At 53.4% G+C, this 26,037-nt stretch overlaps 1 protein-coding gene across 7 annotated transcripts in view; it reads left to right on the top strand.

Annotated features, from left to right (window-relative positions):
* The window catches only part of Ttc13 (tetratricopeptide repeat domain 13), a 67,021-nt gene extending 51,788 nt beyond the window's left edge, over positions 1-15,233 (top strand). For 4 of the 7 annotated variants that reach the window (XM_077105144.1, XM_077105142.1, XM_077105140.1 and 1 more), the window contains 10 exons: positions 151-283; positions 826-918; positions 2,726-2,809; positions 4,004-4,088; positions 8,093-8,202; positions 10,139-10,274; positions 11,393-11,472; positions 13,237-13,315; positions 13,401-13,480; positions 14,444-15,233. In XM_077105144.1, coding sequence (XP_076961259.1) covers positions 151-283; positions 826-918; positions 2,726-2,809; positions 4,004-4,088; positions 8,093-8,202; positions 10,139-10,274; positions 11,393-11,472; positions 13,237-13,315; positions 13,401-13,480; positions 14,444-14,558 — 995 coding nt within the window. In that variant the 3' untranslated portion in view covers positions 14,559-15,233. The remainder of the gene's footprint in view (positions 1-150; positions 284-825; positions 919-2,725; positions 2,810-4,003; positions 4,089-8,092; positions 8,203-10,138; positions 10,275-11,392; positions 11,473-13,236; positions 13,316-13,400; positions 13,481-14,443) is intronic. The other 3 variants (XM_077105138.1, XM_077105141.1, XM_077105143.1) reach the window with 1 other exon arrangement.
* Positions 15,234-26,037: the final 10,804 nt, after the last annotated feature.

Raw genomic sequence — 26,037 nt, 5'->3', positions numbered from 1 at the left:
GAGACCCCTTGGTCTTGGTTTAGGAAGACAGTGCCAGGTGCGTATGGTGCGTCCCGCTTTGTGGCCAGGACTTCTGAGTCTGGTGCTTGGTTGAAGAGGTGGTGCCCTGGTGCCCTGGTGAGCTGTCTCAGCCTTTCTCTCTTCTTGCAGCCATGGGCTTGGCGGCACTGGAGGTCATGCAGGCTGTGCAGCGCACCTGGACCAACGGGAAGGTGCGCATGGGCGGGAGAACACGGCTGATGCAGTGGAGGGACATGTTCGACATTGCCGTGCGGTGGAGAAGGTAACCGGCCAGGGGGAGCAGGCCCTGGTCTCCTTGTGGGCAGGTGGCGCCTCTTCTGGCCTGCAGGTGTGAAGGCTGCTGTGCTTAGTAACGGTTGGCCTGTGCATTAGGCTGCTCTCTGGAAAGGCCTCCAGAAATTGCTGGCCTCTTTTTTCTGTGAAAAGCACCCAGCTTAGATTGTGAAGCAGGAGCTGAGTGCTGCACGGCTCCAGACCTTTGTAAACGCCGCATTCTTTCCCCAGTTCTGGAAGAGTCTGGAAGAGGCTCTGAGGAGCCGTTTCTTACCTGTGGCTGCTTTGAATGGGTGGCAGGGCGGGTTCCTCTCTGGCCAGCCGGTGTGGAAGGTCTTTGGTCCTCGTTTGCTCTGGTGGTAAACCTTTGTTGCTTCCTGCTTGACCCCTTGGGACCTCTGTTGGACTCTGCAGCTTGAGTCGCACTTTGGGACACCACAGCCTAGTGGTTCAAGGCCATTGTGCTCTGTGTGTGTGTCTGCAAGTATCTGGGTTCCTGAGGTCTCAGCTGTCACACACTCTGCTTCACAGGGTGGCCGACCCCGACCAGCCTGTGCTGTGGCTGGATCAGATGCCGGCAAGGAGTCTCAGCAGAGGCTTCAACAACCACATCAACCTGATCAGGTACGTGTGCCTTCTGTGTCCTCTCCCTCCATGGGAGTGGACATCCCTAGGTCAGCTTTGCACCCACAGTCCTGTGGCACCCCTTTCTGCTGCCTGCCACACACTTTCCCCAGCTCTTCTCAATGTCGAGCATAATTGAAGGGTGGGCTGCCAGATTCAGTCTCTAAGGGGTCCTGAGACACCCATGAGATGGAGAATGCTGAGAACCTGGGACCACTCTGCAGTAACAGGGGGAAGCTTGCCTCTCCTCGACATGGGAGGGCCAGTGGATGGCTGAGTGCTGTGCTTTGTCCAGGAGCTCTGCAAGTTGGGCCCTGGGCAGTGCTTACCACCTCCCTCCCTCCCCATCTTAACTGCCCTCTAAGTAAATGATGAACACGTTAGAGTCAGTTTCAAGGAGATCTATGCAATTAGGCTTTTCTTTAATGAGATTAAGTTTAGATAAAACTTATAAATATACTATGTCACATCAAAAATGCTTCTGACTACAGAAACCTGAGTCAAGATATCCTTTTACATGACTGACATTTAAGTTGGGTGTTAATAGAAATACCTTTTTTTTTTTTTTTTTTTAAGTTCTAGAAAATAAATTTCTTTTTCCCTTGTGACTCATATCTTCCTACTTCACATGGAACCAAATTGAGATGTGTAGCTGGCCTCAGTCAACTGGCTGTGACTGAAGGCCACTGTTGCTGGGCATGTACTGGGCAGTGTGGTGGACTGTGGGAGGTGCAGCAGGCCTGGCTTGAGGGAGACAGTGCAGCACTGAGACAGGGTGGCCACTGGTGCAGAATGCCCAGGGAACAGAGAAGGGGCTTGGTCCAGGCTGCAAGGAAGGTGGGCTGCCAGGAAGAGGAGAGGGGATGAGGGGGCATGGGTCCAGGAATGTGCTGGGCAAGGTCCTGGAAGTGGTGACCCAGTGCACCTGAGGGGCAGGGGGTGCAGAGGCTGGAAAGACAGAAGCCGGGATACAAATAGCTCTTAGTTCCCTCTGAGGAATTTTCCCTGAAGGTGGTGGTGAGCCATTCAGGAGTGGCAGCTGGGCAGCTGTGGGGGACCAGCTTGGAGAGCTGTGAACACATCAGCAGCCTTGGAGCTGCCAGGCAGTGAGTTGACGAAGGAGAAGAGGTTCAGAAGGGGCAGCCAGGATCTCTGGTGGTGGGTCAGAAGTGGCGGGGAGCCTGGCCACAGGGATGGCCCCGAGGCTGCTGGCTCAGGTGCATGGTCATCTAGGTAGCCAGCTAATGCAGGACGGAGTCGGTGGAGCCCAAGAAGTGCTACACAAGGCTCCATTCCTGCTATACAGTGGTGACCTTGAGGTGGGGGGTCAGGGAGGCAGCAAGGTAGGCCCTGGGACTCCAGTATGGCTGGGCGTGAATTTCTGGAAGAGGAAAAAGTGACGTGGAGCAAGGAGCATATTTGGAGTAGGCAGAGGAAAGAAAGCTGGAGAGCAGGAGGCCCAGCAGTGGCACATCAGGAGAGCTGGCGGCCACCCAGGGCGTGCGGCTGCATCCAAGTCTGCACCTGCATTGCGTTCAGGGCTGTGCTGCCCCTGGGCAGAGCCAGCTCTCCAGGCAGGATGGTCCCCAAGCCTGCTGAGGCAGGATGAGCCCCCAAGTCTGTTGAGGCAGGACGGCCCCCAAGCCTGCTGAGGACTTGCCTCTGCCTTCAAGACCAAGCAAGGGATCCCCAACCTTGTCTTGGCTGCGTTGTTCTCGTGACTCCTAATGTCCTTGACACAGGTGTCTCTCCAAGCATGTTCCTTTGTGAAAAGATTGTTAATTTCATTATTTCTTCTGCCTTTCAGGGGTCAGGTGATCAACATGAGGTATCTGGAATATTTTGAGAAAATACTTCATTTTATCAAAGATAGAATTCTTGTTTATCATGGGTAAGCCTCCAGTTTCTCCTTCATGGTGATGGATCGACTGGATAGCTTTTACGTTTGTTATGTTCACTGATTGTAGGGATATAACACCATGCCCACTGATGTGGGGGGAACAGGCTTGACCAGATGTTGGGTGGGGCCTCAGCTTGTGAGGCCTATAGTCAGCACTCCTCCTCCTCCACAGCCAGAGTTCGGAGGGCTGAGTGCTAGCTTGGCACTTGGGCCTTCAGGGTTTCCTCCTTTCTCCAGGGAACTCAGCACTGAGTGGCCACAGAGCACTAACTCAGCCTGCATTGGTGTGAACCCTGGCAGGATGTGCTCACTGAACAGCCTCAGGGTGAAAAGTACTTGTATGGCCAGCTGCAGAATTGGGGCATTGAGATTTTAGGGCAGAATCTACACCACACATGGGACATGGTGCTGGCTGGCTGTCCCTGTGGCCTTCCCTGCTCCGCCACTTCAATGATTCTCATCTGCAGCCTGAACTCCTTAGGATTGTGCACACCCCTGTCCCCGCACCATTTAGAACTGAGGTTTTGGCCCAGCATGAAAGTGCAGACATCCCCTGGTCTCCTCTGGGGACAGCCCCAGGACCTATGGCAGATGTCAACATCCGCAGGTGCTGTAGCAATGAGGAAGTGCTTCTAAAAATGACAGTGTTTGCATAGGACCCTGACACGTCAGCCCCACGCCCAGGCCACCTCTAGGTTGCCACTGTTGCTGAGCACAGCACAGTGCTGTTAAAGGTTGGCTTACTGTGTTGTTTAGGAGTAATGACAGGAAGGACGCCCACACATGTCCAGTACTGAGGCTGTACTTTTATACATCCTCCGCCCCAGTTGAAGCCTGGGTGCTCTAACGGAGCCACATCGTGAATTTTTTTTTTTTTTTTTAAATTTAGTTTGAGACAGGGCCTTGCCATTTTGCCCCTACTGGTCTTGAACCTTTGATCCTCCTGCCTGAATTTCCCAAGGCACTGAGATTACAGGTGTGCGCACTTCTCCCAGACTTTCCTGTGTATTTTTGATCCCTTGGTTGAATTTGCACATGTGGAACCTGAGGATACAGAGGCCAACTGTACTGACTGCTTGTAATTAGGAACGACTTATTTATTTAAGATAATGCTAATTGCATGATTGGTTAATCATATTTCTGCATAACCTCAGTTGCCTTCTCTTCCTTCCCCCTCTCTTAAAGGGCTAATAATCCTAAAGGTTTGTTGGAAGTCAGAGAAGCTTTGGAAAAGGTACACAAAGTAGAAGACCTTCTTCCAATTATGAAGGTAACTTGATCATCAGAACTGCAGAGGTGGCTTCAGGGGAAAAGCAACAGTACTTACAGCCTCATAATCTCTAAGTGCATGCTTGCTAACAGTAATTACGGGGAGTCAGTGCTGCGGTCTGCATGTCCTCCAGAGCTCACCTGTGGGAACAGTCCCTGGTGCACAGTGTGGGGAGGGCACCTCTGTTGTGGTGGCCAGTGGTGATGTGGTTGGGCAGGGCTCTGGGAGCAGGCTCTGCCTCTTGCCCGCCTACTCTCCCACATGAAGATGATGCCTTGCTCTCGGGTTTCCAGCCTCCATGTTGTAAGAGTGAATTTCTATTCTTATAAATTTCCCAAAATCGGGTGTTCTGTCAAATAGCATGAAATATGAAGAAAGGGGACCCATAGCCAAGAAAAGTAAACAGAAGGTCTTGTCTGCTTCGTAAACACATTCAGGGGCCCAGAGCAAAGCAGGAACTTTCTAATGGAGAACCTCAGCAGAAAAATGGGAGCTACCAGAGGAATAAAAGAAAATCCAGGGACTGAAAAGTCAGCGGTCCCCGGTCCAGACTGGTGATCAGCTCAGGAGCTCAGCAGCTTTGGGGCAGCTCTGTGGGGGAGCTGGATGGCAGTAAGTCATACAGCACACAGGTCTCAGGGCCCCGCAAGACTAGAACTGGCTACTTGCAACACCCCCACCTCAGATGTGCATGGCTAGATGTGGTCACAACGTGTGTTGCCGTCCACATCTCTGCTGGTCCAGAGGAGGGCTTCCAGGGACCTGTGAGTGCTCCTCAGTGAGTATATGGAAGAGGTTTAAGTCCAAAGGGAAGATATGTGGCTGATCTCAGAAACACTGCTTTGGCCAGCGAAGCCAGATGCAGGAGATAATGGTGCCAGGAAGGAGCCCCGGTTAGCTGGCAGGGGAGAGCCAAAGCAGGAGAGGCCTGCCTAGAAGAGCAGAAGAGGCCCAGAACGCGAGGCTGCTTGCATGGGTGCACGTGTGCTGAGTACATCAGCTGTGCCAGGACACTGACTACGTGACCCGACCTCAGTGAGAACCCATGGGTCATTTCCTAAGAATGAGTCAGTGTCATGGGGTGAATGGATGTGTGATGGGAAAGAAATGGAGTTCTTATGAGCTGAGCAAGTCTGAGCGGCCGCCAGATGGAAGATGACTGAATGGCAGACACAAGCACTTCAGCTGGCCTCACAGGACTGTGTCCAAGGAAGAAGTGCCTGCCCAGAGCCCTCCCAAGATGGGAGGAGACAGGTGAAGAGCAGCCCTAGCTGGCAGAAGCCCAGGAGAGAAGAAAGATGGGGGCGGGGGCATAGCCAGCCAGATGATGGACGGATCGATGAGGGCGAGGTGAGTTGGGGCTTGCGAGCCCGCAGCTCACTGTGACCAAGAGCGGCACCCCACGTGCAGGAGCACCCTGAGGCCCAAAGCTAAGTTCCTCAGGAACGAGACAGAGTCGCACAGCCCTGCGTGCACTCTGGGAACTGGAGTGGGCACTGGAGCAGATAGATGCTCCCGAGTCAGCCACATGTGCCTCCGTGACCCGCGGCCTGCCGTGAGTGGACACAGCGTGCTCTGCACACACGGCAGGGACGTGCCTGGAAGACCCGCCAAGCGCAGCAGGCCAGCCCCCAGAGGGCAGCTGCCAGCTCCATTCTCCAACAGCCAGAGGCACCATGGTGGATGCACCAGGACCAGGACAGGGCGGAGCATGTGGGGCAGGGCTCTGGTTACAGAGATGGGTTCAAGACTGGGCTAGTGAAAGGGTCTTGGAAACTGGGGTGACATTGCCCAGCACCGTGAAGGTGACCAGAGTTTCCCCCTTTTATGCAGTTTATTGCAGTATGTTGCAACTGCTCTGTTTTTATAGTTGCACAGAGTTTACAAATTAAACTCCACCATACGTACGTACGTAGGGCAAACAGTGTGTACGGGGTTCAGTCCTGTTCACATCTAAAGTCGGTACCTGACTTCCTGCCAGGGTGGCAGATTCTCACAGACAGTATCTGACTGTGGTGGTGTGGCAGAGGCAGTTTCAAGCATGTAGGAATTCAGGAATCCCAGTAAGCACAGATCCTCTGTCAGAATAACTCAAGAACAAAGTATTCAAAAAACAAATGCAAGGAAAACAAGATAGAGATGTGGTGGTGAACAGACTGAAGTTGGCTTTTGCAAAATGCATGTTGCAAAATAGAAAGTTGTCTGAAGTAGAAATGTTCGGTCACCTCAGCGTTAAAAGTTTAAGAGTGGATCGTGGGAGTGGAAATATACAGAGGTCCTTGTTTTCTCTGGAAGAGCAGGTGACCACTGAGTGACCTGTGACATACACAGGTTCAGGGCTGGGCATGCCGCTCAGGGCAGAGCACTTGCCCAGCATGCATGGGCCATGGGCTGGAGCCTCAGCTGCCCCCAGCATAGACGCAGACCCCAGAAGAGCAGAGTGGGGTGTAGACAGAGTCTGGTTTCAGGCGCAGTTTTCACTGAATCATGGACAGGTTTTCCCTCCATGTGGAAGCCCAGCAGCACAGTTGTATGTGTGATCTGAACAATGGGATGGTCCTGGTGCAATCACTGCAATAGCCTAAGTGTCCCATCAGTCCCCCAGTGTCCCCAGGGTCAGGTCAGCGTCAGTGCTGGGACATGTCAGAGGAAGTAACTGGAGGGTCTCAGCCTTTGCCTCTGCCCCCTGGGCATCAGGCACTGAAGCTTACTGTGGTATCAGAGCACAAAAGCTGCTTGTAGGGTGGCTTAGATAGAAGAGCAGACTGGATAGTGAGACCGTCCCTCAGCAGGAGCCCAAGAGAGGCCAGCACACTGGTCTCAGTGTGAAGTCGCCCAGTGCTGTGGGTGGGAACAATGATGCCAGGGAATGGACATGTCACGTTTCACAAGCACTGGCGGATGTCTGCAGCAAGATGTCTGCAGCAAGATGTCTGCGTTTTACCTAGGTGACAAAATGAAGCAAGCCTGCTGCCTCCAAAGGGCACGATGTGCTGTTGATGAGAAGCCATATAGGAGCGGCCTGGAAGCCACAGGTGGCTGGTTAGCAGGAGTGCAGGGGCCTGGGTTCACAGCGCCCACCGCTTCCTGCTCAGTCACTCAGTGAATTCCCACCTGGCCCTCCGTGGGTGTGCACCTGAATGAGAAGCGTGGCACCCCAGGCTGGGTGGCCTTCTGAGAGCTGCCTTCCTGGACAAAGGGGCTTTTATTGGGCTGCACAGCCTCTCCCACCAGGGGTCATCAGCACCACCTCTATTACACTGTCGCTCCTCCTGGTTTCCATCAGCCTTGAGAAAACATGGACCACGGCCTGGGCTGGGGCTCAGTGACGAGCGCTCTCTGGCACGCATTAGGCACTGGGTTCAACCCTCAGCACCACATAAAATAAACAAATTAATTAAATGAAGGTACAACTAAATATATATATATAAAGAAAACAGATCCTATAAAGGAGACAGATTTGGGAGGCGTTTTTCTGGAACAGTGATCTCTATGGGATTTTGGGTTTGTCACAGCTGTTTAAACAGCTGGCGTCTGGAGCAGCAACACACAGTGGCGTCTCACTGAGTGCTAGGAGTTCCCTTAGCCCCTGCAGAGGTGGCGCGAGCGTGCCTGTGGTGGGACCCACAGGTGAGAGAGGACCCCGGCGTGCCAGCGAGGTCCTCACCTCTGAGCAGGGAGCGCCTGTGTGGGAGCAGCTGTCTGTGGGGTCTGGTTGCTGCTGCCACATGGGATGGGGGAGTCAGGGGCAGCTCCTGGAGGAGGCCCACCCTGGCTGGTCTCGGGGAGTGGACTTAGGCTCGCGGGGCTTATGTTGGGTCTGAGGACTGGAGAGGTGTGCTCGTCCCTGTGTGACAGGACAGAGCACTCTGCCTCCTGCATCCGGCGACTTCCTGGACCCCGTGAACACACTCGGGCAGTCTGGGTCAGCACTGCAGAACTGCAGCTGGGGTTCTCGGTGAGGTAGACACTAGTAACGGTGATTTTCTTTTCCCCCCCGAAAGCAGTTTAATACCAAAACAAAGGATGGGTTCACTGTAAACACGAAAGTTCCCAGCCTCCGGGACCAAGGGAAGGAGCATGACGGGTTCACCATCACAGTCACCGGAGACAAGTACGTTCACTGGGGTGGGTGCACACATGCAGGGCGTGACATGGGGCTGGTCTAGGAAGGAACAGCAGCAGGGCCCAGCTTGCAGCAGCAGACTTTAGAGGCTGTCACCTGAGACCAGCAGCCCCTAGCCACCCTGTGTGAGGCCGAGTGTGTGGCGAGGGGAGGCTTTGACCAGAGAGAGAAAGCAGGCGAGCGGGTGGCAGGCTGAAGTCACCGAGGGGCTTTCTTTAAGTACATAGGCTTTAGTGCATTGCAGGAGTAGTGTCTTCTTATTGTAGAACATTCAGAAGATGCAGATAAGCAGAGTCAACAAGGTAAAAATGAGGTCAGTGTCCTTGGGATGGAGTCAGCGTGCCGGATGGGCCCGCTGCCTCTGCACTCTCACCATCCGGCTGTCGTGGCCCTTCCAGTCATTTTCTTAGAAGCTTCTGTAGCAACCATAGTGGAAGAATTTAGATGTAGTGTTTCCCCTACAGATATGTGTTTATGGCTGAATAATCGCCCTGGTAAGCATTTTCATGAGCTGCATTTTACTTGTATCTGAAATCCAAACCTCATCTCAGAGCTTCCAAACCCCTGGCACTGGGCAGGGGGACAGGCCTTGAACCTCCCTCTGAGGGTCCTCCAAGGAAGCCTGTGGGAGCTCGGAGCTCTCCTGGGGTTTCTGCCCACTGGTGGCATGGCCCTGGGTGCCCCTCTGGCTCCCGTGCTTCACTTTCTCATGAGCATTTTTGTTCTCACACTGGCGAAGCCTCCTGGCGTTCCATGTGGGAACTAACAGGCCTTCATGAGTGAGTACCGGTTAGCAACTTCCAAACTCCATGTCTCTCCCTGTCATTGAGGTCTTCATCTCTATGCCAAATACTTTCCCAGGAAAGATGATTCCGCCAGTGGAATTCCAGGGAATGCTGTTTGATATAAAGGCTGTTTCTTTTTCCTTGCACACACCAAGGGTCTGTGTCCTGGGGTCCAGTCCCAGGCAGAAGTGGGACAACTGGACAAAGACACATGGCATCCCTTCCCCAGCTGCCTTCCACCCACTTCCTCCCTTGCCCTCTGGCTGACTTGAGGCTAGTCTCCAGATCCGGCTGCTGCTTTACCAGGGCTTCACAGCCTTTACGAGGTCCTTTCCCTGGGTGTCCCCTGCTAAGAGCCCTTCCCCACACACCCTGCCCTTGCCTTTCGCTACCAGCACCAGCTCCAGTTCCCGGCCTGTCATTGGTGGCCTTAGATAGATAGTGCTTTCGGCCCTGCGTGGACCCTGTCCTGCCAGAACCTGGCCGTCCTGCCCCACCCTCACCATACACACTTGCCCCCACCTCCTGTGTCCTCGCCTTCCTCCTGTCCAGGGCCCATGTTGAGGCCACATCTCCAGGAGACCTTCCTGGCTTTTGACCCTCTGACAGCTGTGTTTGGGCCATGGGCCTGGTCTCCTGGGACCTCCTCTCCATCCCTTCAATAGCAGCAGTACCTGTGCTTTTCTGTGTGGGCCTGAGAAGGAGCCTGTCTGGTGCGGCCTCGTGTGGCAGCTCCTCAGGTGCAGGTTCTCTACTGGGCTCCGGCACTGAGGGCCTAGCGCCTGGTGAGAAAGTCACTGCTGTCAACCCACGCACTGTGCTGTTCCTCAGCACTGTCCTGGTGGGCCCTCAGCGGCTTAGCTCCTGGGACAGGGACATGTGGTTGGATTAATGGGAGCCATGAGCCATGGCTTCTTTCAGTGTAAGCCAGTGTCAGACCATGGCCAGAGTCGTGAGGAGACGCTGGGCTGAGTAGGAGTGGCTCAGCCATGGGCGGGCTTCCTTCCTCCCTCTTCCTTCTCTCTCTTGGCTTTTTTTCTTTTTTTCCTTCTTTCCTTCCTTCTTCCTTCCTTTCTTTGTTTGGCTGTGTGGACTGGGTAGTAGATACATGCCTTTGACCCTCCTGGTTGTGTTTTCAGAGTTGGAAATATCCTATTTTCTGTGGAAACTCAAACCACAGAAGAAAGGACCCAGCTATATCACGCTGAGATAGACGCCCTGTATAAAGACCTGACGGCAAGAGGAAAAGTGCTGATCCTCTCCTCAGAATTTGGGGTAGGTCTCTGTGCCATTTCCAGCTTTTTCTCCGGGTCTTTCACAAATGTTTAAAAACCTCCACCTTTTGTTGAGGTGGTATGTCTTGTGCTTGAACATCTACAGACATGTATAAATACCTCTTTTTAGAAATTCCTCGAGGCAGAACCTGTCCCACGTTTAGCAGTTGCAGTAACTGGGTGGTGAATTGGCAGGTCACAATGTGAATCTGGGCCTCCTCTTCCCTCCCCTCCCAGTACTCACAGTGAACTTGTGGATTTGAACACACGATGTGTTCTCACTGGATTAGGCAGTGAAATCACAATTGTAGTTGCTCACTTCGAGCCTAGGGCCCTGTCTGGCGGGGCCTCTTCCCTTGGTTGCCTGCCCAGACTAGAGGTGGCCCTGTGCAGGTGGGGCCTCGCTTGTCTGCTTGGTGAGCTACTCCCGTGCAGTGGGCACCTCTGAGCTTGAGCTCATTTCTCTGACATTTAACCAGTTCTTCATCCATGAAGCATTGAAGTCCAAGCACAGGACGAAGGTTTTTATCACTTGGGTTTCAATGCAAAGGAAAGAGGTAGCTCACCAAGCACCCTTTGGAGCAGGAAGACATGTTGTTTGAGAAAGCATGTTAAGGGCTGGGTGTCGCTCAGTGCTAGCCTCGCATGCACAAAGCCCAAGTTAGAGCCCCAGCATGGCAAAGAACAAGCAAGAAAACATGTGAGGTGTTGCTAAGTGCTTTTAAAATCCTAACTGTGGTATGTGTCTTGACGTTCCAAATAGCATTAAAGGAGCTGAGGATTCTGTTTGTCATAGGCTGCTGTGGGGGCTGGGGTTGTGGCTCAGCCGTATAGTGCTTGCCTAGCATGTGTGAGGCCCTGGGTTCCATCCTCAGCACCACTTAAAGATAAATAAATAAAGGTATTGTGTCCATCTACAACTAAAATATATTTTTAAAAAAAATAAGGCTGCTGTGGGAGGAACAGCTGGGGACCCGGTGCTCCAGGCAGAGGGTGTACGCACCTTCTTGCTGGAGGACTGAGGGCAGATCTTAGAGGAGGACTGTGGACCACCTTTCCTGATTCGGCAGAGTGTCGGTTGGGCTGGCCTTCAGTTCACGAGCCTGTGTCCTTTTCCAGGAGGCTGATGCTGTCTGCAACTTGATCTTATCCTTGGTTTATTACTTCTACAATTTAATGCCTCTCTCTCGGGGATCTAGGTAAGCGATGTCTGATGATTACAGCTTTCTCATTTAAAAGTGCATTCTGGCTGGCTCTTGTCCTAGACACAGGTGCAAAAGCATCTGAGAAATGCTGAGCACCCTCCTGTTTGTTTTCTCTTAACTCACACCCATGAAAACGTCTTCCTTGATCTGCATGTCATCCAGAGCATTGTGAAAGGGGTCTAATGTGGCGTGTGTAGTCTGCCACTCTTGCTGGAGGCCCATGGCCATGCTGTGCCCTGTGCTTCAGCTCCAGAGTTCACAGCCCCTCCCCTGCCCCTGCCTTTCCTCCTCTCTTTGGCCATTAGTGGCCCTTTAACCTTGAAGCACTCTGCCAGTCCTTCCTTATTGGCCCTCCGTGGGGTAGATTCTTGCCAGGTATTAGATAAGGGGTATGTCTGCAGCGCTTGCTTCCCTTCTCCTTTCCCAGGACACGGTGCTGCATGATTAGGTGGCACGTTGCCCATATTTGAACTTAAGGTATTTTGGCTGAAATACACTTGAATATCTTTCACATTTTGGAAAGATAGTAAGTTTCGTGATGGTATTTACAAGGCTTTGAAACAAAACAGGAGCACAAGTGTCCTGTTTTCGGGGTGACGCTTGCCGGCCCTATACACTGAGTGAGTTGGCGTTGAGCCCATGCAGACTGACTGTTGGCCACTGTGGGCCCCCTGCAGAGGATGGCACTTGTCCTCTATCCTCCCGGCTGCTCTGCTGGCCCACATGTGCACTGAAGGTGTGCAGCCGTGTCCCTTACTCCACCTGCCCTGCTGGAGCCCCTGGCTTCCCCTCTGACACTGCTGCTGGTGGGGCCTCAGCCTCTCCCACTAGCACCGCTCTCCCCTCCAGCGTCCAGGTCTTGCAAGCTGAGTGCCTCTGGTTCTGCAGGCCTTCCAGGCGGCTCCCTCCTTCAGTTCTCTCTCTACCCCTGTGTGTCCGCCCCAGCCCTCTACCATCTTCCTCCTCCTCCTCTGTTCCTCTCCCTACCTGGGCCCAGAAGCTGCAGCTCATGTCGGCCGCCTCTATGAAGTCTTCTGGTGGACGACCGTAGGTGGGTTGGCTTTCCTGTGTCTGCTGCTGGCCCGGCGTTCTGCCCCGCCTGCTGGCCACTTGGCCATGCTCCCTCTGGAGCTGTTAGTCTGGGAAGAAGCACAGGACCATGGTCTCAGTGCCAAGTCTCCTCCACCCAGCACCGCAGCCATCCCATTCCTCCTGCCAAGAATGGGAGCAGGGCCACTTCCAAACACCTGCTGCCCTGGACCTGTCCAGGGAGACCAGGCGGCAGACTCTGCTCACAGGACCCGAGTAAGCAGGCAAGGGCCCCAGGGCCACGCTCAGTCTCCTGTGGCCTCCTTGTCCCCGGCAGCTCACGTACCCCTGAGTTCCAGACCACTGCCTGTTAGTTGTCTGTTCTGCTTCTTTGGGGGCCAACATTTTTAATGCTTAAAAAATATGATTAGTGCATTTGTTTTTATAAAACTTGCTGTACGTATGTCTTAGTGCCATTTTAATCTTACTATTTCACAGCAGTAGAAAATGAGAAGAAAACCCATAAAAATACTTTTCTCAGAAAGAACGTACTCAGTGACTTTACCCTAAAATAGCAAATCAGTCAATTTTTAGTAGTAAACGACTCAATTTTTTTAAACAAGTAAAAGCCTTGCTGTGTGACTAAGTGTTGGATGTCCTGCCTTGTGTGGTGGCAAGCGTGTGAGGTCTGGTGACGGTCCTGCCACCTGATGGTTGTTCTCCTTACAGTGTCATCGCCTACTCGGTCATTGTGGGCGCGCTCATGGCAAGCGGGAAGGAGGTGGCTGGGAAGATCCCCAAGGGGAAGGTGCGTGAGTGCTACTGGGGGCCTGCTGGGTGGGGCCTGGCTGCCACCCCGTCTCACTGCCGCCCCTCGTCTCTCCCTTTTTCAGTTGGTCGACTTTGAAGCTATGACAGCCCCTGGCTCAGAGGCCTTTAGCAGAATAGCCAAAAGCTGGATGAACTTGAAAAGGTAACTCCCTGCAGAGGGGGACAGAGGCCCAGCCCGCGTGGACACTGTGGGTCCCAGGTGCTTGTGTGGGTTCAGGGTTGTCCTGCGGGGGGGGCTAGAGATGAAGGTGAGGGAGGTGGTAGGTGAGGAAAGCAGGTGGGTCAGAGTCGCACTCCCAGGCCTCCGCTGCTGAGGCCACTTGCCCTGGAAAGGGGCCTGCTCGCAGTCAGAGCCTGTCTCACTGCTGGTGCTGGCACAGAGCCTCGTCGCTGCATGTGTGGCACGTCGTGGTGACATGGACAGGAATAAGCCAGTGGTGCTTCGTGCCAGGAGTTCGCAGACCCACTGCCCAGCTCTCGCCCACCTCCAGGGCCCTGGGGAGGAGCCCGGGGTCAGACTCTGCTGCTTTCATGGCGAGCACAAGGAGCAGGCCTGCTTTCACGTCTTAACCAACTACAAATTTGCCTTCATGCCCACAACAGCCCTCTGACGGCTGCTGGGTGATATGTGCTCTTTAAAAGAGAGAGGTGTGCGGCTGGGATTGTGGCCCACCATCCCTCCGCCTGCCCCAAGTCCTTGTTTGGGGTTTGCCAACTCACACGTGCCACAAGGCTGGCCAATGAGGGAGTTCACCTTGCAAGCCTTCTGGCAGTCCCTAAGGGGACAGTGACAGCAGGACCTAGCCCTGTGGGTCAGTGTCTGCAAGCTGGCCGTTGCTGAGGGGGAAGTTGGGCATAGAGAAGCGACCTGAGGGGGGGCGGTGTGCGGTGTCCTCAGTTTCTAGGTCCAGCTGCAGCACAGCAGAAGAGGCGCAGGCCCACGTGATCCCTTTCACTTCTGAGCTGCCAGGGTGCCTGGGGCCCCTGCAGGGAGGGGTGACTACTGCACCTCCTGCCTGCTTTTCCCAGGGGAGGGACGAGGGCCAGGTGAGCGCTGGCCTGTGTGTGAGGCGGTACAGGCCCTCAGACCTTGTCTCTCTTCCAGCATCTCTCCTTCCTACAAGGCTCTTCCGTCTGTGTCAGAGACGTTCCCCACGTTGCGGTCGATGATCGAGGTGCTGAACACGGACTCCTCTCCACGCTGTCTCAAGCAGCTCTAGCTGCACCATGGGCTTTCTGCACACAGAGGGCCGGGCCTCTTGCTTCTTAAGTTATTTTTTAAAACATGGAATTATTAAGAAATTAGGTCCTTTATTACTTTTGATACCAATTTTTGATAGGAATTGAATACTTGAAATCATTTTCTTTACTTTTCCAAACCATAAAAGAAATCATGAAAATAAGTTCTTGGAGAAAAGCTACTTGAATAGGAAGGGGAAAGTGTCGGTTGATGTCTGTGGGTCTCCAATGACAGTCATGGGACTCCTTCCTTAAGCAAAAAAAGTTCACTTCAGAAGCCAAAAATCAGTGACCTGAGAACAAAGCCAAGAACACACCGGCCTGTCTTCATAGCTATGGGGCCGGGTGCGCGCAGACCTGGCTGACCTTGTGCCAGGTGTGGTCTGGGCCTGAGCTCTCCCAGCATGGGCAGAGGAGCTGGGCCCAGGAGTGCACCACCGCCGCAGCTAGAGCGCGTCGCCGACAGTGCCAGCATCCCGACCCCGGATCACGGAACCATTAGAAAAAGTCTGAGGTGACTCTGTCAGTCACCATTTGGCCCTGGATTGCAAATGTTCTGTTTTGTGAGCTAGGTTGGCTCTTGTGCCTAAGGACACTCGGAAAGCTGCTTGTCCGTGTGCAGACAGGGCGAGTGGCAGGGAGTGAAGGTCATTAAACTGTTGGTACTGCCAGTCACCCTGGCGCTGGCTCCTTGACTCTGTGTTCTGCTTTTGTTAGGGTTCAAACAAGCCTCTTCCTGCTCTGGGCTGCCTAGTGTGTGTCCTGAAATGTGCGTGAGACCAACCTGCGGAGGCCCCAGGAATCCGCCTGGGGTACCTGTGCACCTCCGGGACGGCACCTCTGGTCCTTGCCTGCCCCTGCCCCTGCCCCTACCCCTGGGAAAGACGCTGCCCAGGAACTGGCTCCCAGGTGGCCGCCACACATAGGTGGCTTGTGCCCTCTTCTGACAAACCTGGAGACGGCAGTCATGTTGGTTCTCAAGTGCCTCAGTTTGTAAATAGATTTCACACCCACATATCATCTTCTTCCTAGGGCTGCGACTATGCTCAGAGAGGTCGTTTTGCTTGGGGTGTGCCAGTCGGGGAGGTTAGCAACTCACTGAGGCCCCAGGTGTGCCCTGCTTCTTCATGCTTTAGGAACCAGGGCCTCAGCTGACTGGCTCGCCTGGCGCTGCACGGGACAGAGTCCTTACCAGGCGGTCCTGAAGCCTTTGGCCTGCTGGGATGGTGCCAGGCACAGGAGATGCCACTGAGCCACACCAGCCTGGTCAGCAGTGAATATTTGGGGGACACAAGTATTCAGTCTGTAGCACCCCAGAATTAGAATTTATCCTTCTCACGACTTAGCTAACTCCAGATTCCTGCATTTCCACTTTGATGACCCATTTCTGCTCAGGCAAGAAGTGGCTCTGACTTGTGGCATCCTGGGGACATGTGGCTCAGGGGCTGCAGAGGCTCTGGGGACCTGCATCATGGCTAGGTGAAGGAGCTCTGTTGCCGGCCGAGGCGGTGCTGGTGCTCTGAGTGCCTCTTCTCAGGAAGGCTAAGGGGGTACGTGTGTGTGGGGACACTGGAGGTTCTTTTGTCACACCTGCAACAGTGAGAAGGTCAACCACAGTTCCAGCTGCAAGTGGCCGCTACATGAATCGCTCTCTGAAAAGTTCACATTGGTTGTTACTTTTTATTTCTTTATTTTTTGGTACCAGGGATTGAAACCAGGGGCATGGAACCCTTGAGCCCCATCCCCAGCCCTATTCTATATTTTATTTAGAGACAGGGCCTCACTGAGCTGCTTAGTGCCTCACTGTTGCTGAGGCTGGCTTTGAACTTGCCATCCTCCTGCCTCAGCCTCCCCAGCCGCTGGGATAATAGGCATGCACCACCGCTCCTGGCTAGTTGTCCTTTTTTTTTTTTTTTTTTAAATATTTTAGTTGTAGATGGACACAATACCTTTATTTTGTTTATTTGGTTTTTTATGTGGTGCTGGGGATCAAACCCAGGGCCTCATGCAAGCTAGGCAAGCGCTCTACCACTGAGCCCAGCCCTAGCCCTAGTTCTACTTTTTTATAGAGACCCTTCTTCCCCCCCACTCTTTTTTTTTTTTTTTTTTTTTTTAAGCAATGGGGATGGAACCCAGGGGTTCTCTGCCACTGAACTACACCTCTAGCCCTTTAATTTTTTATTTCGAGATGGGGTCTTGCTAACTTGCTTAGGGCCTCACTAAGTTGCTGATGTTGACCTTGAATTTGCAGTCCTCCTGCCCCAGGAGTCCTGGGATTACAGGCCCAGGCGTGGCAACAGCGTCCAGGTTCTCCTTCTAGGAAATGCCTGCAGTGTGTCTTGATGCTTGTTTCTGCCTCCTGAGTCTGTGGAGTGGGAGGCAGGACTTGGAGGTGTCTGTGGCTCCATAGCCCCTCAGCGCCCCAGCTGTGGTGAAGACTGAGAGGGCAGCAGCCATGCTCCCTGGTTGTGGGGACACAGGTCCTGTGCTCCCTGATGGTGGGGACACGGGTTCCATGACCAGACTGCACATGAGGCCCTCATGGGGCCGTGGGCTGTGGAAGTCCTGCACAGAGCCTCCTGTATCCTGGAAGTGCCTTTTTTCCTTATGTTTTGCAGTGCTGGGGATGGAGCCCTGGGCCTCAAGCATATCAGGCCAGTGCTGGGCCCCTCCTGTGAGACCTCTGCTACCTGATACAGCATGCAAGCCACCTAGGTAGCCGACATACTGCCTTGCTCAGGGAGGGATGACAAGAACGCATTCTGCACATTCCAGAGTATTTCTAACCCCTGGTGGGTTGACTGCAGCCTGTGCTTTGGCCCTATGGTATGGTCTCATCACAGGAAACCCCCAGGTGGTTCCCTGGTTGTCCCTGGAGGACCTTTTCTCCCTGAGGGGTTTGAGAGGAGTATTAAAGGGCCTGAAGGGGTCAGCCCCAGGGTCCACACCACCCATCTCCTCCAGGCCATGCAGAAGATCCTTGCTCCCTCCCGCTGCTCCCTGTTCAGACCCCACAGCTCCAGTCACCCTGAAGTGCCTGAGTCTCCTGTGCCCAGCCCCCTCACGACTCTCCCTAGTCCCTGCTCTATGCCTCCCCACAGTGTGGAGTTCCACCAGAGGGAGGGGGCCCTGTGCCTGGGCCCTGGAGATGGGCTGTGCCCGGTAGCCGAGTTCCTCGCAGAGTCCTGATTTCAGGGTGAGCCGCAGTGGCAACTGTGGCTCCAGCTTACCACCTGCAGCCCCCCAGGCTGGAACAAGGCCTCCACGCAGGAGCCTGAGCCATGGGCCCACTAGGCCGGCTGCAAGGAGGTGTGGCAGGCCATCCCGGAGTCCCAGCACTGAGGGTCACCAAAGCACTGGCTCGCTGGACCAGATCTTCACAAAACCGGCCCTCCTCCACTGTGCCGACACTGACTGCGTGTGATGGGGGCTTTTGGCGTGAACTTCCAGAGTCAGACCCCAGGGTTAAGGCACAGCCCAGACTGCCCTGCTCCCAGACCCCCGTCTCAGGCCTCTGTGTCTGAGCTGCTGTATGTCAGGGTCCCTTCCCTGTGCCGGGATGGCTCCTAGAGATCTCACTAGTTCCAGCATATTAGACAGGATACGAGTGACCCCCTAGCAGAAGGGACCCGGTGTGGTGGGGCTGCCTGGAGCTCCCATCCTCCCTGCAGGGTGCCCTCTTAGCACCACACCAGCCTTGGGGCCCCTGGAGGTTCCATCAGGTAGGTGTGGACTGTGACTTGCTGGGGTGCAGGAGGGGGACTGCCACTCCCCACTCTCTCCCTTTGTGCAGGTCCAGGAGTGCCTGAAATTTCCACCTCTGATCACATGCCCGCCCTCAGGCACCCAGCCCTGTGTCCCAAGGCCCCTCATGAACCACACCCCGTGACATCAAAAGAAGCTTACTGTGCGCAACAGAAGGTGGCCCTCTTACCCCACCACTCAGGAATTTCCAAGGGCTTAGGAGCTATGTACCAGAAGCTGGGGACAGAGACCAGATATATATGTTATTTACAGTACAGTTCTCTGTGTGCAGTTGCTACTGTGAACCAGAATGTTCAAACTTAGAAAAAAATCTGGACCAAAATTTGTTAGTAAACTAGGAATTTAGTGTGTACTATTTTGGTGTAGAGAGTATATAATGGACCAGGTGTGCTGATACACACCTGTAATCTCAAACCCCAGAGGCTGAGGCAGGAGGATCGCAAGTTTGAGGCTAGCCTCAGCAATTTAATGAAGCCCTAAATAACTTAGCAAGACCCTGTCTTAAAAATAAAATGGGCTGGGGATGTTGCTCAGTGGTAGAGCACCCCTGGGTTCACTTCTATTAGCAAGAGAAAAGAATATGAGGGACAGGAAACATACCTCCAACCCTAATAATTACCTTTGGTAATAGGGAAGGACAGGAACATGATTTACGTGGACCAGAAGAGAGCAGGATTACCCTCAGAAGCCTCACATGTCCCGGGCCAGCAAGGCGTGACAGATTCATGAGCATGCTGAAGGGTCTGTCACGGAGCCGCTGTGGTTCCCCTTCCCTGGATCATAGTGACACTGAACCGGTGTCCGCATCAGCCCTTCCTGGTCCCCACATTATACCTCACAGCTCGCTGTCAGGGGAAGAGGTCCAACTTTGCCAAAGCCATTTAAACTGACCTGTTGAGAACCTACAAGGCTTTGTGGCGGCTCGGTTATTTGTGCCCAGCCAGACTGTGGCACTGACCCAGATCAGACGACGTATAGTGGGGTTCCTGAGTCTCACCAGTGGCATCTCGAGGGCTCAGCAGACACACGTCCAACAGGCACTGGATGGCGCTCTGCCCAGAAGACAGTTCCCACCACATGCTGTGTTAAGGGACGTCCTGCTGGGCGTAATTACATCGGGAGGGTGAGGCAGGCAATCCTGAGTTCAAAGCCAGCCTCAGCAAAAAGTGAGCAACTGGAGGATGTGGCTCTGTGGTCCAGTGTCCCTGAGTTCAATCCCTGGCACTACCCCCACCACACACACACAAAAGAATGTCCGAAGGGGCTTGGTCATAGGTCTAACTGGCTTTTCCCTGTGAGGCAGGGGCAGAATGGTGAGCTCATCAGGTGGGTACACAGAAACAGGGAGAAAGCCAATTGCTCGCCAAGTTACCGCAGGTCACTTTTTCCGTAAGATTAAAGCAAGGGGACCCCCTGTCAGGCAGACTCGGGTGGACTGGAGCCTCCTGTTCTGGGTTGAAGCCACTGTTTGGGGTTCAGTCGCTTCCTTACAGTCTGGAAGGAAGTGGCACTTGAAGCAGCGGCTCTCCTGGCCTGGTCTGGCTGTGGGGCCAGGGCAGGAGCTTAGCCAAACAGGGCCTCCCATTGTGTCTGAATGGAGTTGAGGGTGGGAGTCCCTGTGCATTCAAGCAAGGTCCAGGTTTCAGGGGGATTAGAGTAAAGGGTGTCTGGTGGCAGCCTGGGGAGGCGAGTGGGAAAGCAAACCTCTGAGCCTGGCCTGGAAGCTTTCTGTACTTTGCTGGCCGAGAGCCTGCCCCAGGGCCTCAGTCAGACTTCAGGAAAATCCACCTCAGTGCCCCCACTGCCATCATGACTACTGTAATTCTGGTTAGGATCATGGTAGCTCTTCTTTCTTCAACCCATGTTCTCATAAATATAAAGTTTCTGCAGTTCCATGTTTGCAAACAAATGTTACTAGTGACACTGTACCCAGCCCTCCTGCCGTAGCCATCAACAGTGCCACTTTCAAAGTGCCTGGCCTGGGTGATGGTTCATGTGCCCCTGAGTGGCCTTGGGTCTGGTGTGTGTGAAAAATCCAGGGACTCCATCATCCCCCATGGCACCTCCTCTGGCCCAGCACCCACTAGAAGCCAAGCTGTGTGCTAGGCATTGGAGACAGAGTTGAGCAGGGCAGAAACCCACCCAGGAGGAGCTCATGGGGCTAGCGGGCACCCCACAAATGAGGCCTAGGTTAGCCCAGGAGAACTGGGTGAGCAAATTATATAGATATATAAATGTTACAATGAACCCCATAATTATGTAGAACCATAATTCACTAATAAAAACAAACTAAAGAAATCTAGGTGGGAACGGAAGGGGAAGAAACTAGGAAAGACCCCAGCAGATACACATTGGACCAGGGGTACGACCCTCCAGCTGCTGGCCTTGGCTTGTGAGCAGGTATTGTGTATTCTTTACAATGAGATCTAAAGTTGAGATGTCCATCACTGACGAGGGGAGGATCACATTGGGATGCCTTCCCAGCAGTGGGGGCATAACCCCCACCCCAGCCACCATCAGCCCTGGTGCTAAGGCCAGAGGATAGGGTGGGAACACTCTTGCCACGCTGGAGCACCAGCTCAACTTGTTCCTGAGCAGAGGGGCCTATGGGTTCCATAGTCAGGTAAGGAAGGGGACAGAATGTGCTGCAGGGTTCAGGGGGACGCCAGGCCCAAGGTAAAGGCAGTGTTTTCGCCAACGTTCACATTTTTATTTGTTGTACAGTGAGGCAGTTAGAGATTCTCAACATTATCTAATTAGCTAATTGATGAGATTCAGAAAAATCAAAACCCATGCATTTGATGTGACCACAAAGGTGCTCGCACTGACGGAAGTCTTTTGGCTTCCCTGTGGCAGGAGCAGGAGAGGCTACGGGGAGAGGCCAGATCCAGGAGAGCAGACCAGTGAAGCCACACAGTGCCCCTGCCCTCTTCGGAACATGCTGAGTTGGACACTAACACAACTTCACAGTTCTGGTTTTGCCTGGCTTTGTCTCCCTCCAGGAAGCAGAAATGCAAAACTGAGATGTGGTCTCAGGGAAACCTGCCAATTCCTTTTTGTTCTTTGGCTCCTGCTGACAAATACTCTGTCCTTCATGTCCCAAGTGGGAGGCAGAGTACGGATCCCGCTCCGCCTTGTGACCTGGACCCTGTGAAACACATCACAAAGCAGACAAGAGACAGCATTTTGCACAAAGAATGTTTAGGTACTACAGCCTTCCTCCATCTCTCAGGGTCTTTCCAACGCACGGACAAGGAGCAGTACAGGACATACACTTACTGATATATGTGGAGAAAGACCAGAGTGTATAAAATAGAATGTTCACATAGTTGTATATTGTGTTTATTTTCCAAATTTTTTGTTAGTTATTATTTTTAGATGGTTATTTTTAAAAATTAGCCAACAAGGGTCTGGGAATGTGGCTCAGGGGTAGAGCACCTGCCTAGCATGCAAGAGGCCCTGGGTTTGAGCCCCAGCACTGGGGGGGCGGGGGATGTTAACTGAGTCAGGAATGTAAAAAAAAAATCTCCTAATTTATATTCTGAATCAGAAATCATTTCTAATGTTGGCATATACAAATAAATGCACTACAATTTCCTAAAAAGAGTTAGTAGTCTTTTTAGTACTTGGAGAACCCATTTCAGTGTTTTTTCTTTAGGTTTTGTTGTTTTCTAGTTAATGGTCCCTGCAAAGCCAAGACCTCCAGAAGGTCCCGGCCTGGAAGTGTTGCAGAAAACAGGTTCCAAAACATCTTTAAAAGCCAACTGCATGTATTCAGTGCAGAATGTATGCAGTTTAGGAATAGCAAAACAAATAGCAAAAAAAAAAAACCAACAGTGGATGTGGTGAGGGGTCCCAGGATCTCACAGGAAAGGGAGGGCCCCGGGAGGGAGCCGGGCCTCCAGGGAGCCTGCTGCAAGAGGGTCCCTGGAGTCCTGGCGATGGGCCAAATGTGGGGAAGCCAGGAAAGGCAGGAGAAACTAGAAAAGCAGGTCACAGTCTCTGGGGAGGTCAGTGCAGGGCCCGGAGAGCTGTCCCTCCCGCCTGCTGCCTCAGTGGAGCTCCCGCCTGCTTGCTGCCCTTCCCCAGCTCTGCAGCTGGGCAGCTCCTCCAGTCGGCTTACCCCCGTGGCCTCCCAGAGACACCCTCCTCCTATGCTGTCCAGGACCAGCCTGGTCTCTCTGCTGCCTGCCTTGGCTTTCTTGTTGGTTCTCCTTCTCACTTCCCTGGTCTGGATTGCTTGGTCTTAGGCTGGATTTAAAGAGAAGACAACAAACAGTGACAAAGTGGTGCACGTGCTACGAGGACAGAGGGGCCAACAGCTCTGCCCTCCTCCCTGGGCCGCTGGGCAAGGCTGCACAGAGCAGGAAGTCCTGGGGCTTGAGGGTGAGACATGTGCCAGTTGGAGAGAACCCACCCAGCAGAGGCCAGAGGGGTGCAGGACACAGTTGCTCAGAGGGCAAGTGCCTGGTGTGTCCCGCGTGGCTTGTGGGTGGGGCAGAGGGAGAGGTCTTGTAGTCAGACCTGGAAATGTGGATCTCACCTTCTGTGGGCAGATTCTGAAGCATGGGAATGAACTGATTAGACTTGAGAAGACGATTCGGCCTCAGTAGCAAGGATCGGTGAAGCTTTGCTCTGAAGGGTATGCTTTGCTCTGTGCTACTTTGACTGGGCCCGCACTCTGCTCCAGGTTTCTGTGTGCCATGCTCGCACGGACCTTGCCTGTCCTCACCAGCATCTCTGTGTACCTCCTGGCGTGGACCTCACGTTCCCAGCTGGCAGCTCCCCTCTGTCCCTGTGCTCCTCTCTCAAACTCCAGTCCTGCCATACTCCTCAGAAACCCCTTTCCCTGCAGACCCTCACCTCCATTCTTCACTCCACCACGCTCCCAGTGATCTGAGCATAAACCCCGCCGTCATTGTCTTGCACATGACCAACCCATGTCAAAGTGCTGCTGTGTGATGTCTGTGCCAGGGAGGGGTCGGGGAGGCCTGTCCCTGCACCCCAGGTCAGGTGGAACCCAGGGATTCTGAAAAGTCTAAGTTCAAGCCTGGCCCTCAGGACCTTCTGCGGGTGCAGTTTTCAAAATAAGAGGGTGTGACGTGTATCCTGAGAGTTTGCTCCCTTGGGTGCATGAGACCTGCTATGCTGCCCTCCAGCCCTGCCCTTGCTGGGCTGCACGGGTGAGGTGACCAGCAGGGCCTGCAATCCAGTTCCCAAGTGCAGAGGAAAGCAGCAAGGGCTTCATGCATAAGCGGTAGGCCCCAGAGCACCATCACCGTTGGAGCGTGGCCTTCTCCTGTGACTGGCCTTCCACCCACCCCTCCACAGCCTCCTGCTTTCAGAAGGCCTTGAGCTACAAGTAAACCCCAAGCGCTCCTTTATGAGGCAGAGAATTTAGGTTTTGGAGTGGCACTCTGCTCTCTAGACCTCCATGCTCAGAGTGGCTCGTGGCTGTGGCAGGGCATGTCCTCTCTGTGGAGCCCTGGAGAGGGAAGGCTGCAGGTGGTCTGGAGGCCCAGGAGCTGTAGAAAGGAAGGCCGGGCATTGGGTCTTGGGGGAGAGCAAGGAAACAGAGAAGGAATGGAGGGGGAAGCAGAAACAACTCAGGTCAGTGAGAAAGCCTGTGGGAAGAGCTTCCTATGGGGACAGAACCGCCATTGCCCACTGTCCTGAAGGAAGGTGCTAAGGGTGGAGTCTCACCTCAGGGTGCTGAGGTGACCTTGGTTCAGTGGGGCAGGGGGAGGGCAGAGATGGCGGGATGCAATCCGTGCCAAGGAAAAGAACAGTCCAGGCTTGGGAGAGAGGAAGAAGGCCAAATCCTGACAGGCCCAAATGACAGAGGGACAGCAAGGCTCTTCAGCCATGCAGCCTCAGAGCCTCTGAAGGTGCAGGGAGGAGCCTGGGCAGAAGGAGAGAAAGCAGCTTTGGTCTGTCCCAGGGAGCAACTCCTGGCCCTCCCAGAACTTCAGCGTCCAGGGCTGGCCAACTCCTGTGCCTACAGAGGGGCCTTCAGCTAAGCCCTAGGCAGCCCCAGAGGGCCCACCGCCTCTCTCAGCCTTCCTGGGCTAAGGAAGGACATTTCTGGTCACACCAATGAGCCAGAACAGGTGGACGGAACCTGGGGAGCCCAGCCACATGGGCTGAGGAGAGCCACACAAAGGCAGGGCCTGCCCTTGGGTGAACTAAAGTCCAGGTGAGGGACAGGTGAGGGCCAGCCGAGGCCAAAGATGGCTGAGGCCTCAAGTGATGGCAAGAGGGAGACCCCCAACCGGGTATGTGGAGGAGGAGACTAGAGGGAAGTGGGAATGTAAGGAAGCACCAGGTGGGAGGCCATCAGCCCCCAGTGGTCCCAATGGCAGGACCTGGAGTGTGGGTAGCGATGGACAACTAAGGGAAGAGGATAAGGCTGGGTTATACCATCGTATCTGGGGGCGGGGTTACCTCTCTCTCTTTTTCTTTCATGGTACTGGAGATTGAATCTGGAGGTGCTCTACCACTGAGCTACATCCTCAGTCCTTTTTTTTTTTTTTTTTTTTTTGAGAGGGGGGTCTTGCTAAGTTGCCCAGACTGACCTCAAACTTAAGATCCTCCTGCCTCAGCCTCCCGAGTGGCTGCCATGGCAAGTGTACATAATTACTCCTCCCAAAACTGTCTGTTGAGGGCTGGCCGAGGCACTGGTAGCGGCTTTCTCTCACTGGAGGGCAGGAGCTGCTCCCCCTCACCTCCTGGCATGCAGACCCTCACTTCTCCATCAGCACGGCAAGTCTTCACGTCCTCTTGGTATGCTGATGGTATTTCAAGTGAATGGACCCAAGGACATAAATCTTTAAGGTCCAATCACCCTCTAATGTGACTCTCAGAGCAGGGGCCAGATGTAATTAAATTTCATGAGTACATTTTTAAACACCCCTTGCCTTAGTAAACAGGGATTAGAGGGATAAATCAGCAGATCCAGTCAGTCAACTCTGCCTATATAGCTTCAACTCAAATGAGAATAATAATACCATGAAGTAGGCTTGCAGGCTTATGGCTTCGTAAATAAGCCTGTACATACAGGGCATTCGGCTCTCACTTGGGGCACTTGCTTTTCCCATTGCTTCTACACATTATGCTGGTAATATTCTTGATAAAAATATCTTTTATTGCCATCCTGCCACTTTTGTGACATTCCAAAAAAATTCTTAGGATTCTAGTGGGAAGATGGGGTGTCTCATGTTTGGAACAGAGCTTTGCATTCACATTTGGATTTTTTAAAAATTTTAATTGTAGATGGACACGATACCTTTATTTTATTTTATTATTTATTTATTGCAGTGCTGAGAATTGAACCCCAGTGCCTTACACCTGCTAGGCAAGCACTCTACCACTGAGCTACAACCACAATCCCTCATGTTTGGAATTTTCCAAGTGCTACTTCAGAGGCAAAGTCCCTAGGCATGGGCTGACTGGAGTTCTTTTAAGGACACTCACTTCTCACCTGAGACTTTTAAGTCTTGCTAAAATCAGTCCAGGTCAGGCAGACTTGGTGGGTGGGTGGAGTGGTGTTGTGTAATTTAAAATTTTTTGGTCTGCAAGGAAGATATTACCGAATGACAGGCCAGTTCCCCTATGGGGATGTTGCTTCTCTGTAAGAAAACTTTTCCTCCCTCTTGTTTGCAAACAGTGAGCTGCACGGGTTCTTGTGATTTCTGA

Source organism: Callospermophilus lateralis, chromosome 13 (genome assembly GCF_048772815.1).
Source record: "Callospermophilus lateralis isolate mCalLat2 chromosome 13, mCalLat2.hap1, whole genome shotgun sequence".
Lineage (NCBI taxonomy): Eukaryota > Metazoa > Chordata > Mammalia > Rodentia > Sciuridae > Callospermophilus > Callospermophilus lateralis.
This window is presented reverse-complemented; position numbering and strand designations above follow the sequence as displayed.